Genomic DNA, 15,243 nt, shown 5'->3' on the forward strand with positions numbered 1-15,243 from the left:
CTGCAATTTATTCCATTGTTCTCTGTTTATTTTTTCTCCTCCCTGTGATAGCTGCTTATGTTATATTGAATTCTACTTTTTCCCAGCTGTACACCACTTATGCTTAATCAGTCTTCCTTTATCAGAACATTAAAAATGTTCAGAAGATACTGAAGACAGATTTTTTTTTTTTTTTCCTCAAGCTAGGTCTCAAAATCAGGTTATTTTCTGTAACCAAAAACAACCATTATTTCTAAAAATCTTCTACTGTGATGAAAAATTGCAGAACAACACTAATAAGGTTTTTATGTGTTATTGGAAGCTGACGAAATTTCTTTACTGACTCATGTATTGCAAAATTTCAGAAAAAAACAATGAGTTCTAAATTACAATATAGCATCATTTGAAAAAACTTTCTGTAAGGATGATTATGTGTTTTGTTTTAATCTTATGACTAAAATATATTGATTTAGAAACTTGAAAAAATGTCTGTTAAAAATGTATAATATTATGTCTAATGTCATCTGGTATTAATTACTCTTGATTATTAACCAAAGTTATTTCTGTTCAGTTCTTCTCTTTCAAAGTAAGACCTTACAAAGACCTTTAATGCCCCCCCCCCACTTTTTTTTTTTTTTTTTTTTTGAGTTTGTATTGGATAGACTGTAAATAAGAACAAGATATTTCAATTCAGTTACAGGTGTTGGGTTTAACTGACTGGGTTTAACTTGTGCTTTAAGGTGAGGCCTTTGGATGGACCATTTTGTTCAAAGTGTGGTAATCACAGTTTAAGTTAGAGCTACAGGTCAATAACTAGTGATATTCTTCAAAAGCATTTAGAACTCCTCTTGCTACAGGGAACGATAATGTTTAAAACCTTCATTAATAATCTGGATGATATGAAGGAAAGCTCTTTCAACAGATTTGTGGATGATAACAAGCTTGATTGTGGTGGGGCATGCAATTGATATGCTGGAAAGAGGAGCTGCTTTTCAGATAGTCAGGACAAAGAATCTCATGATGTTCACAAAGTAAAATGCAGCTGGGACAGAAACATTTCACACAGCAGTATAAGCTGAATACTCACTGGCCAAGCAGGGACAGTGATGGGGTTGGACCCTTTTACTCAGGGTCTAATCCAGTCAGGAACTGAAAACCTCTGGGAATGGAGATTGAACAACATTCCTAGGCAATCTGCTGTATTATTTGATAGTCATCATGGTCAGCAACTTTTTCCTTATATCCAGTCTGAACTTGTCTTTTCTCAAGTTATGCTTGCTGACTCTCATTCTCCTACCATGCACTCGTGTGAAGTTCCTGGACCCTTCTTCCCGATAACCTCCTCCTAAATACTGTAGGGCTGAAGTTAGGTGCTTCTGAAGCCATCTGTTTTCTAGTTTCACCAAACCCCACTCCTTTATCCTCACAGAACAAATGCTCCAAAACCCGATAATCTTGATGTCCCACTGATGATCTTTCTCCGGTTTGTGAACTTTTTTTTTTTTTTTTATATTGGAGATGGGTGAAATATTTCAGATGTAATAAGTGCAGAGTAAAAGTTGATAATCACTAAAGTTCACATTAAGTACATGAAGAACATTATGTTCACATTAAGTAGAACAGGTTTCAGGATATACCCCAACTCTGCTACATTTGTTGCCATCCTGCAAGTATGAAATACATAGTATTAGTTACTATATAGTTACTAAGTATTAGTTACTAAGTATGTTAGCCACTACTACCATCTGATCCCAGTTTTTCACCCATATAGTTTTCTGCACTTTCAGACTCAGACAACCTAACCTGAGTACAGGAATACTTTCAGAGATGGTTCAAAAGCCTTGTTAAAGTCAAAGTAAATGTCATCCATTATTTTCTCCTTACCCACAGATCCAGACTATTCATAACAAGCGGCAATTAAGTTGGTAACGCATGATTCACTTTTAGTAAATTCATGCTGTTTTGAATCACCTTTTTTATGTGCCCATTTTAAGAGATCTCAGTCAGTGATTTACTCAAGGAACACAGTGAGACTGACCATCCCGTATTTCCCTGTGTTAACCTTTTGGTCTTTTTTGATTATGTGTATAAAATTTGTTTTTGTACAGTCCTTAGGGACCTTTCCTAGTAACCACAACTTTTCAAAGACATCCTCATAAGGACATTACAGGTTTTTTTTTTTTTTTTTTCCCAGCATGCTTGGATGCAACCTGTCAGGTCCCATGGACTTGGAGAGCTGAGCTGCCTTAAGGAATCCTTGATATGATCACCATCCACTGCCCCATTGATTCTTTTTCATGAATCTTTTCACTAAGTGCAGAGGCCTTGAAGAACTTCCTTGTGAAAACTGACACAACCAAGGCACTAAGAAGACAGAAAAATTCCAGTTAGACTTTTAGGAAACATTGTGCAGTGAACGCAGTCTAACAGGTTTTCCAGAGAAGCAGTGGATGACCCTCTCTTGAAGATATTCAAATCTTAATGTGATAAGAACCTGAGCAATACAATTTGCATTGCTTGGACCAGATGATCTCCCCTCCAGCTTCAATTGTTCCATGATTTGTGGAGAAGAAAATGAAACAAGACCTTCCTGACTTTTAGCTTTTGTTGAGGCCAGGTACCTGGAGTTCAAGTGCTGATGTGTCCAGAGACACAAGTCCCCTAAAAAGAGACAGCAAATTGATGATGAAAATGCACTTTACTTTCCCTATTTTAAGTGACAGCTAATTGCGCTGTAGTGGTTATATGATGACAGAATTACCATTCAAGAACATACTGTCATATCCTTTTTTTTAGACAGGACAACATTAATTTTCCTCCTAGTAGCTGGTATGGTGCTGTGCTTTGGATTTAGGATGAGAAAAATGTTGATACCATGCTGATGTTTTAATTGTTGTAGAGCAGTGCTTACACTAAGCCAAGGACTTTTCAGCTTCTCACACTGTCCTGCAAGCAGGCAGGCTGGGCATGCAGCAGGCGTTGGGAGAGGACAGACCCAGGACAGCTGACCCAAACTGGCTGAAGGGCTATTCCATACCACCTGATGTCATGCTGAACAATTAATATGTGGTGGCTGGTCAGGGTAGGGGGGTACCAACTGTTCAGGGATAGGCTAGTCATCAGTCAGCGGGTGGTGAGCAACTGCCATATGCATCACTTGTTTTGTACACATTATTATTAGCAGTACTATGATCATTATTATTATTGTTTTCCTTTCTTTTATGTCCTAATAAACTGTCTTTTTCTCAACCCACAGGCTTTCATTTTTTTTTCTGATTCTCTCCCCCATCCCAGAGAGGGAGGGGGGAGGGTGAGTTGTGTGGTGCTTAGCTGCTGGACGGGTTAAACCACAACACATCAGATTTAAAAAAATAAAAATAAAAAAAATATATATTTTATTTATTTTTGTTTGTTTGTTTTGTTTTCCCAGGTAATTCAATGAAGGTTTTAAGGGAAAGTTCAAAAATGGTTGTTATAGACAAGACAAATGCAATCATATTACAGATTGAATTCTCTCAGAGGATAGGCATTAAGAAATCTGCATCTATCTGTGCATGAATTCACACTAAGTGTATTAAAATATTACAAAGGGTTTACCAGAATTATTTTGAAATAAACTATTTTACCTCAGAGACAGAAAACTGTGTACTATTCTCTGTCTCCTGGCTTGTTAATTCTGAAGTCAGATTTGTACCTGTTCAAAGTCAGCCAAATTAGAGTTTGTCCCAATGATCCTTATGGTCTCTTCCAACTCAGGAGATTCTAGGATTCTATTAAATATCTAAGAAGATCCTTACAAGAAAGTGGATATGTGGACAGCATGGATTAGACTCTTGTTCAATCTCCTCAGTCAGCTCATTGTCATAAAATATTGCTTGACCATACATATCTTATGTATTTAAAAACACAAATATTTTGCAAATGGAATGTTTAAATGGTGTAGCAATGATACAGAAAACAATTTATTATAGTTATAAGCTAAAAGCTCTGCATTACAGTTCAGAGAAAGATGTCTTTTTAATTAGTGTTTTTTACAGTGCTGAATGAGCTAATGTCTGAACTTAGAGACAATCTAGAACCAGTTCATGCAAATTATTTACTGGATTATAGCTGTTAATGATCTGTAAAAGAAAAGTCTATTTACTCCTTGATAGAGATTAGTGTACCAAATGTAGCAAAAAACTATGTGAAATGTCATATGCTTGTTACTTAGTGGGGAAAAGATACTATTAGTGTGCCCGGTTTCATTTTCTGGAACAAGAAAATAGGTGTGTCTTCTATTAATTTTCAAATCAAAGACACACAAGATATATTTTTTCTTGCTGATTATTACCAAAAACATTATTTTAAAATATGAATATATTATTCTACATACAATTTCACTGCTCCTTTCAGCTGTATTTCCAACCCTCTAGATCAATATACTATTTAAATGATGAAAAAAATTAGCTACCATGGTTGGAATACCATCAGGCTAGATAATTTTTTTAAGTACTGATGATATTCCCACATACCTTGATTGGTCTTCATTTTATTTACAACTTTTCTTCACATCTGCTAAGCATACCGTGTTTCTTAGCACTAAAGAGAGAGTTTTGAATTTTTTCTTGCAGTAAATTCAAGAAAAATATATTCTGTGTTTCTCTCTTCTCACATTATCTAAGCACAGATTTTAATGTTTATTTGTTGTTTACTATAAGGGAATCTTGTACTGTCTGGAGATGTGAGGTAGGTGTGATCACAATATTTTCTTCCAGAGAACACTATAAAATATACTAAAACAATGTTTCAGTCTTCAAAACTAAGTTTTTGTTTATTTCTTTTTGCTTTTATCAGAGGGAAGGAAGAAAAACACAAGGAAGAAAAAAAAATAAGTTTTCAAAATAAAGAAACTTAGAGTGAAAGGATAAAAGAAAACCCTCACGAAGGGGCCACGAGCCCTGCCTAGCAGACACCTCTACCCAGACAGATCTCCCAAGGATTGAACGAGCTGCCCAGGCCATCTGTTGCAGGGAATTCCAATAACTGGACGTCCCCCTATATCCCTAAGGCCTGAAGGCAGAGTTGGAAGTTGTGGGTGCATGTGTGACCAGATAGACACACTCTCTGAGCAAGTTGCCAGGTTGCAAGAGGATCTTGGCAGGCTGTGGTGCCTCCAGGAATCCAAGTGTTAGTGTTGGGGAGAATCGAATGGATGTTCTATTAATGTTTCTCAGGTGATGGATCATACGGTATAATTAAATACCATTAAATGTACTTACATTATCGAGTAATCTAGGTACACTGGAAACTTAGGGAGTACATTGAACAATCAAAAGAATCGTTGGAGGGGAACCCCGGGAGGGAATAGGTGCAACCTGACCTTGGATAAGGGCCTGGAGATGATGAAATGAGTTGAAGCAGAACCAAGGAGCGAAGGGAGCATGCGTCGAGTGAGAAAGGTGAAAGAGTTCAGCGGAGAGGAAGACTCCTTACTTCATCTGGACGACCACCTGGACGACCACCAGAGTGCGCCACGCATGTGCAAAGGGGAGGGGAGCTAATTAGAATGAAAAGCGAGGCTGATGTTGCAACCTGTAATGAATATGTATACCTGACGCAATATTGTATGTATAAATAATGGCTGGGAAGTAACGGGACTTGAAGCCAGATTTGGGCACCTGCCCCGGCTTCCAGCGCTGAATAAAGCACCTTCATATAATCACTTGGTGGTTATGTGGTTGCTACGCTAACATTTTGGCGACCCAGATGGGACTGCGTGGGCACTGCTGAGGCGGATCGTGTCTCGGTTTCGCTCCAGCCGGCACCGAGGGATTCTCGGGGAGCAGTCGACCACGACCGACCTCCGCTGCTCACGACGTACCACTGGAGCGGTAAGCAAAGGTGCTTTTAACTTTGGGTATTCGGTACCGATTTGGTTGGGAAAGCCTGCCGGTCAGACGCGACGAAAGCCACGCTCGGTTGGGCAGGGAGCTCCCGGGGTAAGCCTAGGCGCCGTCCGTTAGACAGAGCGAAAGCTCTGCAGGTTCGGCATTGGTAACTGTATTGGTTTGTGCTGAAGGGTCAGCACCAGGTATTATTGGTATGTAGAAAGCGTGCTGCTGCTGCTCCGGCAGCTTTTGCGAAAGCACGCTGCTGCTCCGGCAGCTTTTGGGAAAGCACACTGCTGCTCCGGCAGCTTCTGGAAAGTGTGCTGTTGCTGCTCCGGCAGCTTTCGGGAGAGTGTGTTGCTGCTCCGGCAGCTTTCGGGAGAGTGTGTTGCTGCTCCGGCAGCTTTCGGGAGAGTGTGTTGTTGCTCCAGCAGCTTTCGGGAGAGTGTGTTGTTGCTCCAGCAGCTTTCGGGAGAGTGTGTTGCTGCTCCGGCAGCTTTCGGGAGAGTGTGTTGTTGCTCCAGCAGCTTTCGGGAGAGTGTGTTGTTGCTCCAGCAGCTTTCGGGAGAGTGTGTTGTTGCTCCAGCAGCTTTCGGGAGAGTGTGTTGTTGCTCCAGCAGCTTTCGGGAGAGTGTGTTGTTGCTCCAGCAGCTTTCGGGAGAGTGTGTTGTTGCTCCAGCAGCTTTCGGGAGAGTGTGTTGTTGCTCCAGCAGCTTTCGGGAGAGTGTGTTGCTGCTCCGGCAGCTTCCGGGAGAGTGTATTGCTGCTCCGGCAGCTTTTGGGTCCGTATTATAAGCTCAAAATGAAAAAGATTAAAGAAATTCTGGGAAAAGATGTACCTATCCCGCGGACATCCCCGCTGGGGTGTTTGCTAGCACACTGGAAAGAGGGAGGTTTTGGTCAAGAAATGCGGAAAGGAAAGCTGATTGATTATTGTAACATTTGGTGGCCACAGTATAAACTAGAGGACAAAGAAACTTGGCCTGAGAATGGGACATTGCAATATAATACAATTTTACAATTGATGCTATTTTGTAAGCGGGAAGGAAAATATGATGAACTGCCGTATGTGGAATTATTCTTTTATTTGCGCCGAAAGCCTGAATGGCAGCATGCTTGTGGAATAATGGTGCTTGAGGTTTCAACTGAGGAACGTTGTTGTGCATGTACTAAGGAGAGACGCTGTATACAGCATCAGGCAATAGAGAATAATAAGTATTATGGGGAAATGAATAATGGAAATATCGATTTGGAAGTTGCGCCGTCGGCTCCGCCGAAAGAGCCAAGACAGGGAGGGAAAAGAGAAAAGGAAGATAGCAGTAGTGATGGAGAATCCCCGACTTTAGCCTCCCCTGTGTCACATAGGACCCGGCAACAGCGAAGGGCAGGGGAAACTATAAATGAAGAGGGAAGGAAAATAATCGCTCTCCTCAGGCAAGGAGTGGGGACAGAAGGACCGGTATATGTCAAGGTGCCTTTTTCAGCTGGGGATTTAATGATATGGAAGCAAGCAGCCGGCACCTACAGGGAAAACCCAGATAAAGTAGCTAGGATAATGAAAATGATAATTAAAACCCAAAATCCCGATTGGGATGATCTCCAGGTGATCCTGGATACTTTGATGAATTCAACAGAAAAGGACATGGTATTACGGGCAGCCAGAGAGAGAGCCCGAGAAGATATACGTAATGGATTAGTGCTTGGAAACCTAGATCAAAACTTCCCCACCGAGGATCCCCAATGGGATTATAACACAGGGGATGGAATAAGGAGGCTGAAGAGATATCAAGATTGGGTACAAATCGGGGTACAGAATGCCATGCCCCGGACCATAAATTGGTCAAAATTGTATAATGTCAGGCAAGAAAAAGCGGAATCACCTTCCGCCTTCTTAGAGAGATTGAAAGAAACTGCTAAGAAATATACAGATTTAGACGTAGAGACTGAGCAAGCTAAAGCTCAATTAGCACTCATTTTCTTGGGACAAGCCCAAGAGGATATTAGGAAGAAATTGCAAAAGTTAGAAGGTGCAGATTTGAGAAATTTGGATAGGCTGTTGGAAATAGCCTGGAAAGTGTATAATAACAGAGAAAAGGAAACAACAAAAAGGCAACAACAGAATTTATTAACAGTAATTCAAGGGAAAGAACATCTAAGGGATAGGGGAAGAGGAAATATTAACGGTCGAGGTAGAGGAACAAGGAGAGGCTACCCAAGCTCAGGGGGAAACCGGCTGGGTTTTAACCAATGTGCCCATTGTAAGGAGGAGGGTCATTGGAAAAACGAGTGCCCTCTCCGTGGACAGCTAACTATTGGTGGGGGAAATTTGTTCCGAAACCAAGAGGCAGCTAGGGCAATGGTTCTGGGGGAGTATAGCAGCTGACTAGGAGATCCGGTAGTAGAAACTAAAGAGCCCTTGGTAAAAATTCAAATAGGAAATAAGGAAGTAAAATTTCTAATTGATACAGGGGCCACATATTCAGTGCTCAATAGATTAAGTGGTAAAATAGGGGAAAAGAAGACTACTATTGTAGGTGTCACCGGGAAGGAGGAAATACGGCCGTTCTTACAACCCCTTGATTTACGGTTTGGAGGCAAAGAAATTACGCATGAATTTTTATATGTACCTGAGTGCCCTATTCCTCTTTTGGGACGGGATTTGCTAACTAAACTAAACGCTACCATAATGTTTGAAGATGGAGAATTGATTATGAAAATCCCGGAATCAAAAGTGGGACAAATATTAATGATTAAAGAGAAGGCTGTTCCTCATATACCAAAAGAGGTAGAAAATGCAGTAATGCCTGCTGTCTGGGAAACGGACGTGCCTGGAAAATCAAAACTAGCCCAGCCAGTAAAAATTGAACTTAAGGAAGGGGCCCGACCGGTACAGATTAAACAGTACCCGTTGAAGCTAGAAGCTAGGCTAGGGATAGTAAAGATTATAGATAAATTTCTTAGCTACCACATTCTGGAGGAATGCAAATCTGAATGTAATACCCCAATTTTCCCGGTAAAGAAACCTAATGGGGAATACAGGCTAGTGCAGGACCTTAGGGCAATAAACGAAATAACAAAAGATATTCACCCAGTGGTGGCTAATCCTTATACATTGTTAACATCTGTAAAAGAGAAATATAAGTGGTTTACGGTAATTGATTTAAAAGACGCCTTCTTCTGCATACCCATTGACAAGGAAAGTAGAAAGCTTTTTGCTTTTGAATGGGAAAATCCACGGAACGGACGAAAGATGCAACTAACCTGGACAAGGTTGCCTCAAGGATTCAAGAATAGCCCAACCCTCTTCGGCAGTCAACTAGTTAAAGAAATAGAAGACTGGATTAACCAAGAACAGATTCAGGTACCAAAGGACCGATACTTGCTGCTACAATATGCGGACGATATATTAATAGCTACCGAAGGAGAGTCGGAATGTATTCAGGTAACTATTGATATTTTGAATCAATTGGGACTAAATGGGTATAAGGTTTCTAAACAAAAGGCACAAATCGCGTGCACAACAGTAATTTATTTGGGATGTGAAATTTCTCAAGGACAAAGAAAATTGGGAGTTAACCGGATACAAGCTATTTGTGAAATCCCCGAGCCGCGAAATCTGCATGAACTACGGGCTTTCCTAGGTATGGCCGGGTGGTGTAGACTGTGGGTAATGGACTATGGACTCATAGCAAAGCCCCTCTATGAAACCCAAAAGGCCTGTACATTTACCTGGGGAAAGCCACAACAAGAGGCCTTCAAGAAATTAAAAGAAGCCCTGATAAAGGCGCCTGCCTTGGGCTTGCCGGACTTATCAAAGGACTTTCAGCTGTTTGTGCATGAGAGACAACGATTGGCATTAGGAGTACTGACCCAGAGACTTGGGAGCTGGAAAAGACCTGTGGGGTATTTTTCTAAACAATTGGATGCGGTAAGCGCCGGATGGCCCTCGTGTTTAAGGGCCGTGGCAGCCACAGTCCTTTTAATACAGGAAGCCAGGAAGCTCACATTAGGGAAACGAATTGAAGTGTTCGTGCCACATATGGTGACTACGGTATTGGAGCAAAAGGGGGGCCATTGGCTATCGCCCAGCCGAATGATGAAATATCAAGCTATACTAACTGAGCAAGATGATGTAATCTTAAGAACTACTAACCTATTGAACCCAGCAGTGTTTCTAGGAACAACTGCGGAGGAAGGAGACCTCAGTCATGATTGCGTGGAGATCATCGAACATACCTATGCCAGCAGAACAGACTTAAAAGATCAGCCTCTGGAGAGACCAGATTGGGAACTTTTCACAGATGGAAGCAGCTTCGTGGAAAATGGGACTCGTTATGCAGGATACGCAGTAACTACATCAAAGGTAGTGATCGAGGCAAATTCCCTACCTCCGGGGACTTCAGCCCAACGAGCAGAAATAGTCGCCCTGACGCGGGCCCTGGAACTAAGCGAGGGTAAGAATGTGAATATTTGGACAGATTCAAAATATGCATTCGGGGTAGTCCATGTACATGGGGCATTATGGAAAGAAAGGGGAATGCTATCCTCACAAGGGACTAATATAAAATATCAGGAAGAAATATTGAAATTAATAACAGCTGTACAGAAACCCCAACAGGTGGCCATAATGCATTGTAAAGCTCATCAAGGAGGGATGTCAGAGATTGCAGAAGGTAACAGATTGGCAGATTTGACGGCCCGGAAGGTTGCGCGTGAAGTACGGAAAGTAATGGCTCTAATTCCATCGAAGGTAGGCCTCTCTTGTTTCAAATTACCTAAAAACCCAAGGTAGTCCGCGGAAGATGAGAGACTTGCAAATTTGATGAAGGCCCAGAAGAATCCTGACGGGTGGTATGTGACTACGACAGGACAACTCATAGTGCCTCCTATAATAATGCGAGAAATTTTACAAATAAAACATAACGAATGTCACTGGGGTGCAGAAGCAATGGTGACCTATTTGAAACGAGGTGTCATCTCGGTACACATGTTAACAATGGCAAAATCAGTAATGTCAAAATGTGAGCTTTGCTTAAAGAATAACCCGGTAGCAAGGAAACATGCTGAGATGGGGAGAATTAGAGCTGGAATAGAGCCTGGAGATTACTGGCAAATAGACTTTGTGGAACTGCCTAAAGCAAGAGGTTATAAATACCTATTGGTAGGGGTTGATACTTTTTCAGGATGGCCGGAAGCCCTTCCCTGTCGCACCAACCAAGCAAAGGAAACGGTAAAATGGTTACTACGGGAAATAGTCCCTAGATTCGGTGTACCACTGGGTATTTCTTCAGACAGGGGACCACATTTCACTGCCAATGTGGTTAGGGAGGTTAGTAGGTTACTAGGAATTACCTGGAACTTACATACCCCATGGAGGCCTCAATCTAGTGGTCAAGTAGAAAGGATGAACCAAACCTTAAAAGGTCAATTAAGCAAAATCTGTCAGGAGGCTAGGATACAGTGGCCACAGGCCTTACCGATAGCTTTGCTAAGAATTAGAATAAAGCCAAGAAGTGGGATGTCAGTAAGTCCTTATGAAATCATGTATGGAAAACCTTACGAGTCTCCTGAACCGAACCCAAATATGCATGTTACCGGTAAACAGGATATATATAACTATGTTCTATCCCTTGGTAAAACTTTAGCTCGACTACGCAGCGTTCTGGTGTGGAACCGACCCCTGGCCTTGGAGAACCCAGTGCATGATATACAGCCAGGAGACAAAGTCTACATTAAAAATTGGAACGAAGAACCCTTGAAAGAACGGTGGGACGGACCTTACCAAGTTCTACTGGTAACCTTCACCGCTGTTAAGGTGGAAGGGGTAGATACCTGGATACATTATACTCGGGTAAAACGAGTACCGAGACTGTGGGAGGCGCAACCACTGGGCCCTACAAAGTTAAAGATTCAGAGTATTTGATATGATTATTTATCAAATTTTGGGAGTGTTTGGGGGTTGGTGGGTACTATCGTATTATGGCGAGATAAATGCTGCTTCTCTGAAAATACCTCAGAAGAAAGAGAATAAGACCACATATGTTGGAAATAATGCCACTCTGATTTGCAGGGTCAAAAGTGATTCCCCGATAGATCTGTCTAAAGCCCGGATTATACAGGAAAAGACTCGAGACCCCCCGCAAGACCCCGATGCGATTTACAACAAGGGCGGGCATGAGGGATTATGGGAACGCTGGAAAAGGAAAAGGTGGGTAAATGAAAAGTGTCAAGGGAGAGAAGGAGGTGTAAAGCTGCACTCCCGGAACCTGACTCTTGAAGATCAAGGAGAGTATAGGTGCTTGGTAAGAATTGGTGAGAATTTGAGAAGAAAAGAGGGCTATGAAATTAGGCCTGGTCATTGTTGTAGGTTACAGGGTAACAGTAGAGCCAGAAGGAAAAGATCAATTCAGCCTACAACACCAGGAATTCCATGGGTAGTAAGGAATCGAGAAGAAAATCTGATGATAGGTTTGATTAGGGATTTTGCAATAATGCAGAATGTGAGTCAGGTAACTGCTTGTTTACCTGTACCCAAGTCAGCAGGAGACCCTATACCATGGGGCATAATAACATCTTCATTGCCCCAAATTGAGCGGAATAAAACAATTCAGTGTAGAGCAGAAAAGACGGTGGAAACGGAGAAGGTCGAGGGATATTATAGGGAGAGGATAGTTGCATACTACTCAGAATGTGAAAAGAAAAGAAACTATCAATTCACAAATTTAAACACCATGAGCGGACGACTAGGATGGTGTGAGTATGATGAGCAACGTACAAAATCACAAGAAAAAGTTAAATGGGTATGCGAAGAAGTAAATGAATCAGGAGAATTAGAAGGCTGGGATAGCGTATGGACCATGAGCATACTGCAGAGATATCAATATGGAGGAAATACTCCCTGGTGCATACAATGGACTGGTGAAAGAAATGATAGTCAAAGGGACCAAGAATATATGGCAGATCAAAGGGAAACCAGTAGTCGAGAACGAGTGAAGGCAATCCCGTGGTGGAACTGCACCCAGATACTGAACTGCGATACGGACCTGAAAACCATACCTTTACTCCCAGTAAAAATAGCTTTAGCAACCGGATGTGCATGTAGGGGACTGCGAGTCAACGGAAACATAACTAATCAGAAGAGCAACAAGAGAATCAAGGTAAATTGCAAATATTCAACAATACGGAGTATGGGATACTTCGTATGGGCCGCTAATGATGGAACCTGGACAACGCACCTGGGACTAGATGGTCCGGCAAAAGAAATAACACTAGGCTTACCCACCTTGTGTCCGCTTTGGAAGAAATCTCCTTTTAAAGGGAGTCCGATAAAATTGCAAACTAGAATAAGAAGAGAGGTAGACCAAGATGATGATTGGCAAGATCCCTCAACCGCAATCAGGATAGGATGGGTGATAGAATCACTATTTGCCCCAATAGCAACATACCAGAATAGGGAAATAATATATAGCTTAATGGGCCAAGTTAACAGGTTGGCAAAGGTGACCAGGAAGGGGTTCAAAGATTTAAATTTACAACTACAGGCCACAACCAGAATGACCCTGCAAAACAGAATGGCTCTGGACATGCTTTTGTTAAAAGAGCACGGGGTGTGTGGATATTTGAAAGGCAGAATTGACCATTGCTGTGTACATATTCCAAATGTAACTACAGATGTGGAAAATGACATATCCCAACTAGCTCAGGTGGAACATGAGCTAGAGGAAGAAAAGCAAGAAACTGAGCAAAATTGGTTGGGGGCAACTTTTGAGGGACTAGGCCTTCATCTGGAAGGATGGCTTAAGTCCCTCTTACAAAGCATTGTGCTGTTGTTAATTGTATTTGCTGCAATGGGAGTAATGTTCTCATGCGTAAAAGGAAAAATAGTTAGGAGTAGTGCATGGAATCGCCGAATAATGAGAATCCTTGCTGGGAATCACCCAGAACATCCTATCCCACTTACTCCACCCCCATCCTATAATACTAGCGTTAACAAGCAGGTATGAAGGAATCAATAAGATAATAGACTAACGAAGATATGTTAAGATTATGTTTATGTGATTTATGATTTATGTTTACTAATCTATATCAAGCTATACTTACTAACCTCTATTAACCTGATTCAACCTAATAGTAATGAAAATACTTGCTCTTGGTATGAAGTATTTTCAAAGGGGGGAAATGTTAGTGTTGGGGAGAATCGAATGGATGTTCTATTAATGTTTCTCAGGTGATGGATCATACGGTATAATTAAATACCATTAAATGTACTTACATTATCGAGTAATCTAGGTACACTGGAAACTTAGGGAGTACATTGAACAATCAAAAGAATCGTTGGAGGGGAACCCCGGGAGGGAATAGGTGCAACCTGACCTTGGATAAGGGCCTGGAGATGATGAAATGAGTTGAAGCAGAACCAAGGAGCGAAGGGAGCATGCGTCGAGTGAGAAAGGTGAAAGAGTTCAGCGGAGAGGAAGACTCCTTACTTCATCTGGACGACCACCTGGACGACCACCAGAGTGCGCCACGCATGTGCAAAGGGGAGGGGAGCTAATTAGAATGAAAAGCGAGGCTGATGTTGCAACCTGTAATGAATATGTATACCTGACGCAATATTGTATGTATAAATAATGGCTGGGAAGTAACGGGACTTGAAGCCAGATTTGGGCACCTGCCCCGGCTTCCAGCGCTGAATAAAGCACCTTCATATAATCACTTGGTGGTTATGTGGTTGCTACGCTAACACAAGTAAGAGATCAACATGTGGTATCATGCACTGGTGTGGGCTGAGCAACAGGCTTGCCTTAAGTCCTTGCAAGGGGGTTGTAAAATGACTTCCAGCCTGAAACTGCCAGAATTGGCAGGCTTGCAAGACAAGGGAGGCTGGACCCTCATGTCTGCTCAGAACAGAGTGAGGACTCTCCCCCTTGACCCTGAAGTGCCCGTACACAACAGATATGATGCTCTGGGGCTCAAAAAATAAAAGGGTGTCAACAACAACAATAGTAATGGTCAAGACCCAGGAAAGGGCAATGGCAAAAAGGGCATCAAACCACTTGTTTAAGAACCAGGTCCACAAAAAAAGCATGGAGGGTGCTGGTAATTGGAGATTCCCCTCTGAGAGGCACCGAGGCACCCATTTGCCATCCATACAATCTCTCGAGAGAGGTTTGCTGCCTACCTGGGGCCTATATTAATGACATCACAAAGAGGCTACTGAGCTTGGTCAAGCCAGAGGACTATCACCCATTCCTGCTCTTTCACATAGGGAAAACTGAGGATGTGATGAGGAGACTTTGAAACACCAGAAGAGACTTTATGTCCCTTGGAAAGATGCTGAAGAGATCAGGAGCACAGGTAGTGTTCTCAGTCTTCCCAGGTGGCGACTGGAACT

The 15,243-nt window shown here is 42.0% G+C and overlaps 1 protein-coding gene across 1 annotated transcript; it reads left to right on the forward strand.

Annotated features, from left to right (window-relative positions):
- Positions 1-5,621: 5,621 nt before the first annotated feature.
- On the forward strand, positions 5,622-14,561 carry LOC310892014 (uncharacterized protein). The gene is made up of 2 exons (XM_083854202.1): positions 5,622-5,852; positions 11,495-14,561. Exon 2 carries the CDS (start codon positions 11,774-11,776, stop codon positions 13,850-13,852), a length of 2,079 nt encoding a protein of 692 aa, XP_083710328.1. The 5' UTR covers positions 5,622-5,852; positions 11,495-11,773; the 3' UTR covers positions 13,853-14,561.
- The last annotated feature ends 682 nt before the right edge of the window (positions 14,562-15,243 follow it).

This window comes from Anser anser (genome assembly GCF_964211835.1).
Source record: "Anser anser genome assembly, contig: HAP1_SCAFFOLD_713, whole genome shotgun sequence".
Lineage (NCBI taxonomy): Eukaryota > Metazoa > Chordata > Aves > Anseriformes > Anatidae > Anser > Anser anser.

Excerpts from the sequence above, each read along its gene's own strand:
- LOC310892014 (XM_083854202.1), top strand. The coding sequence starts at position 11,774 with ATGATTATTTATCAAATTTTGGGAGTGTTTGGGGGTTGGTGGGTACTA.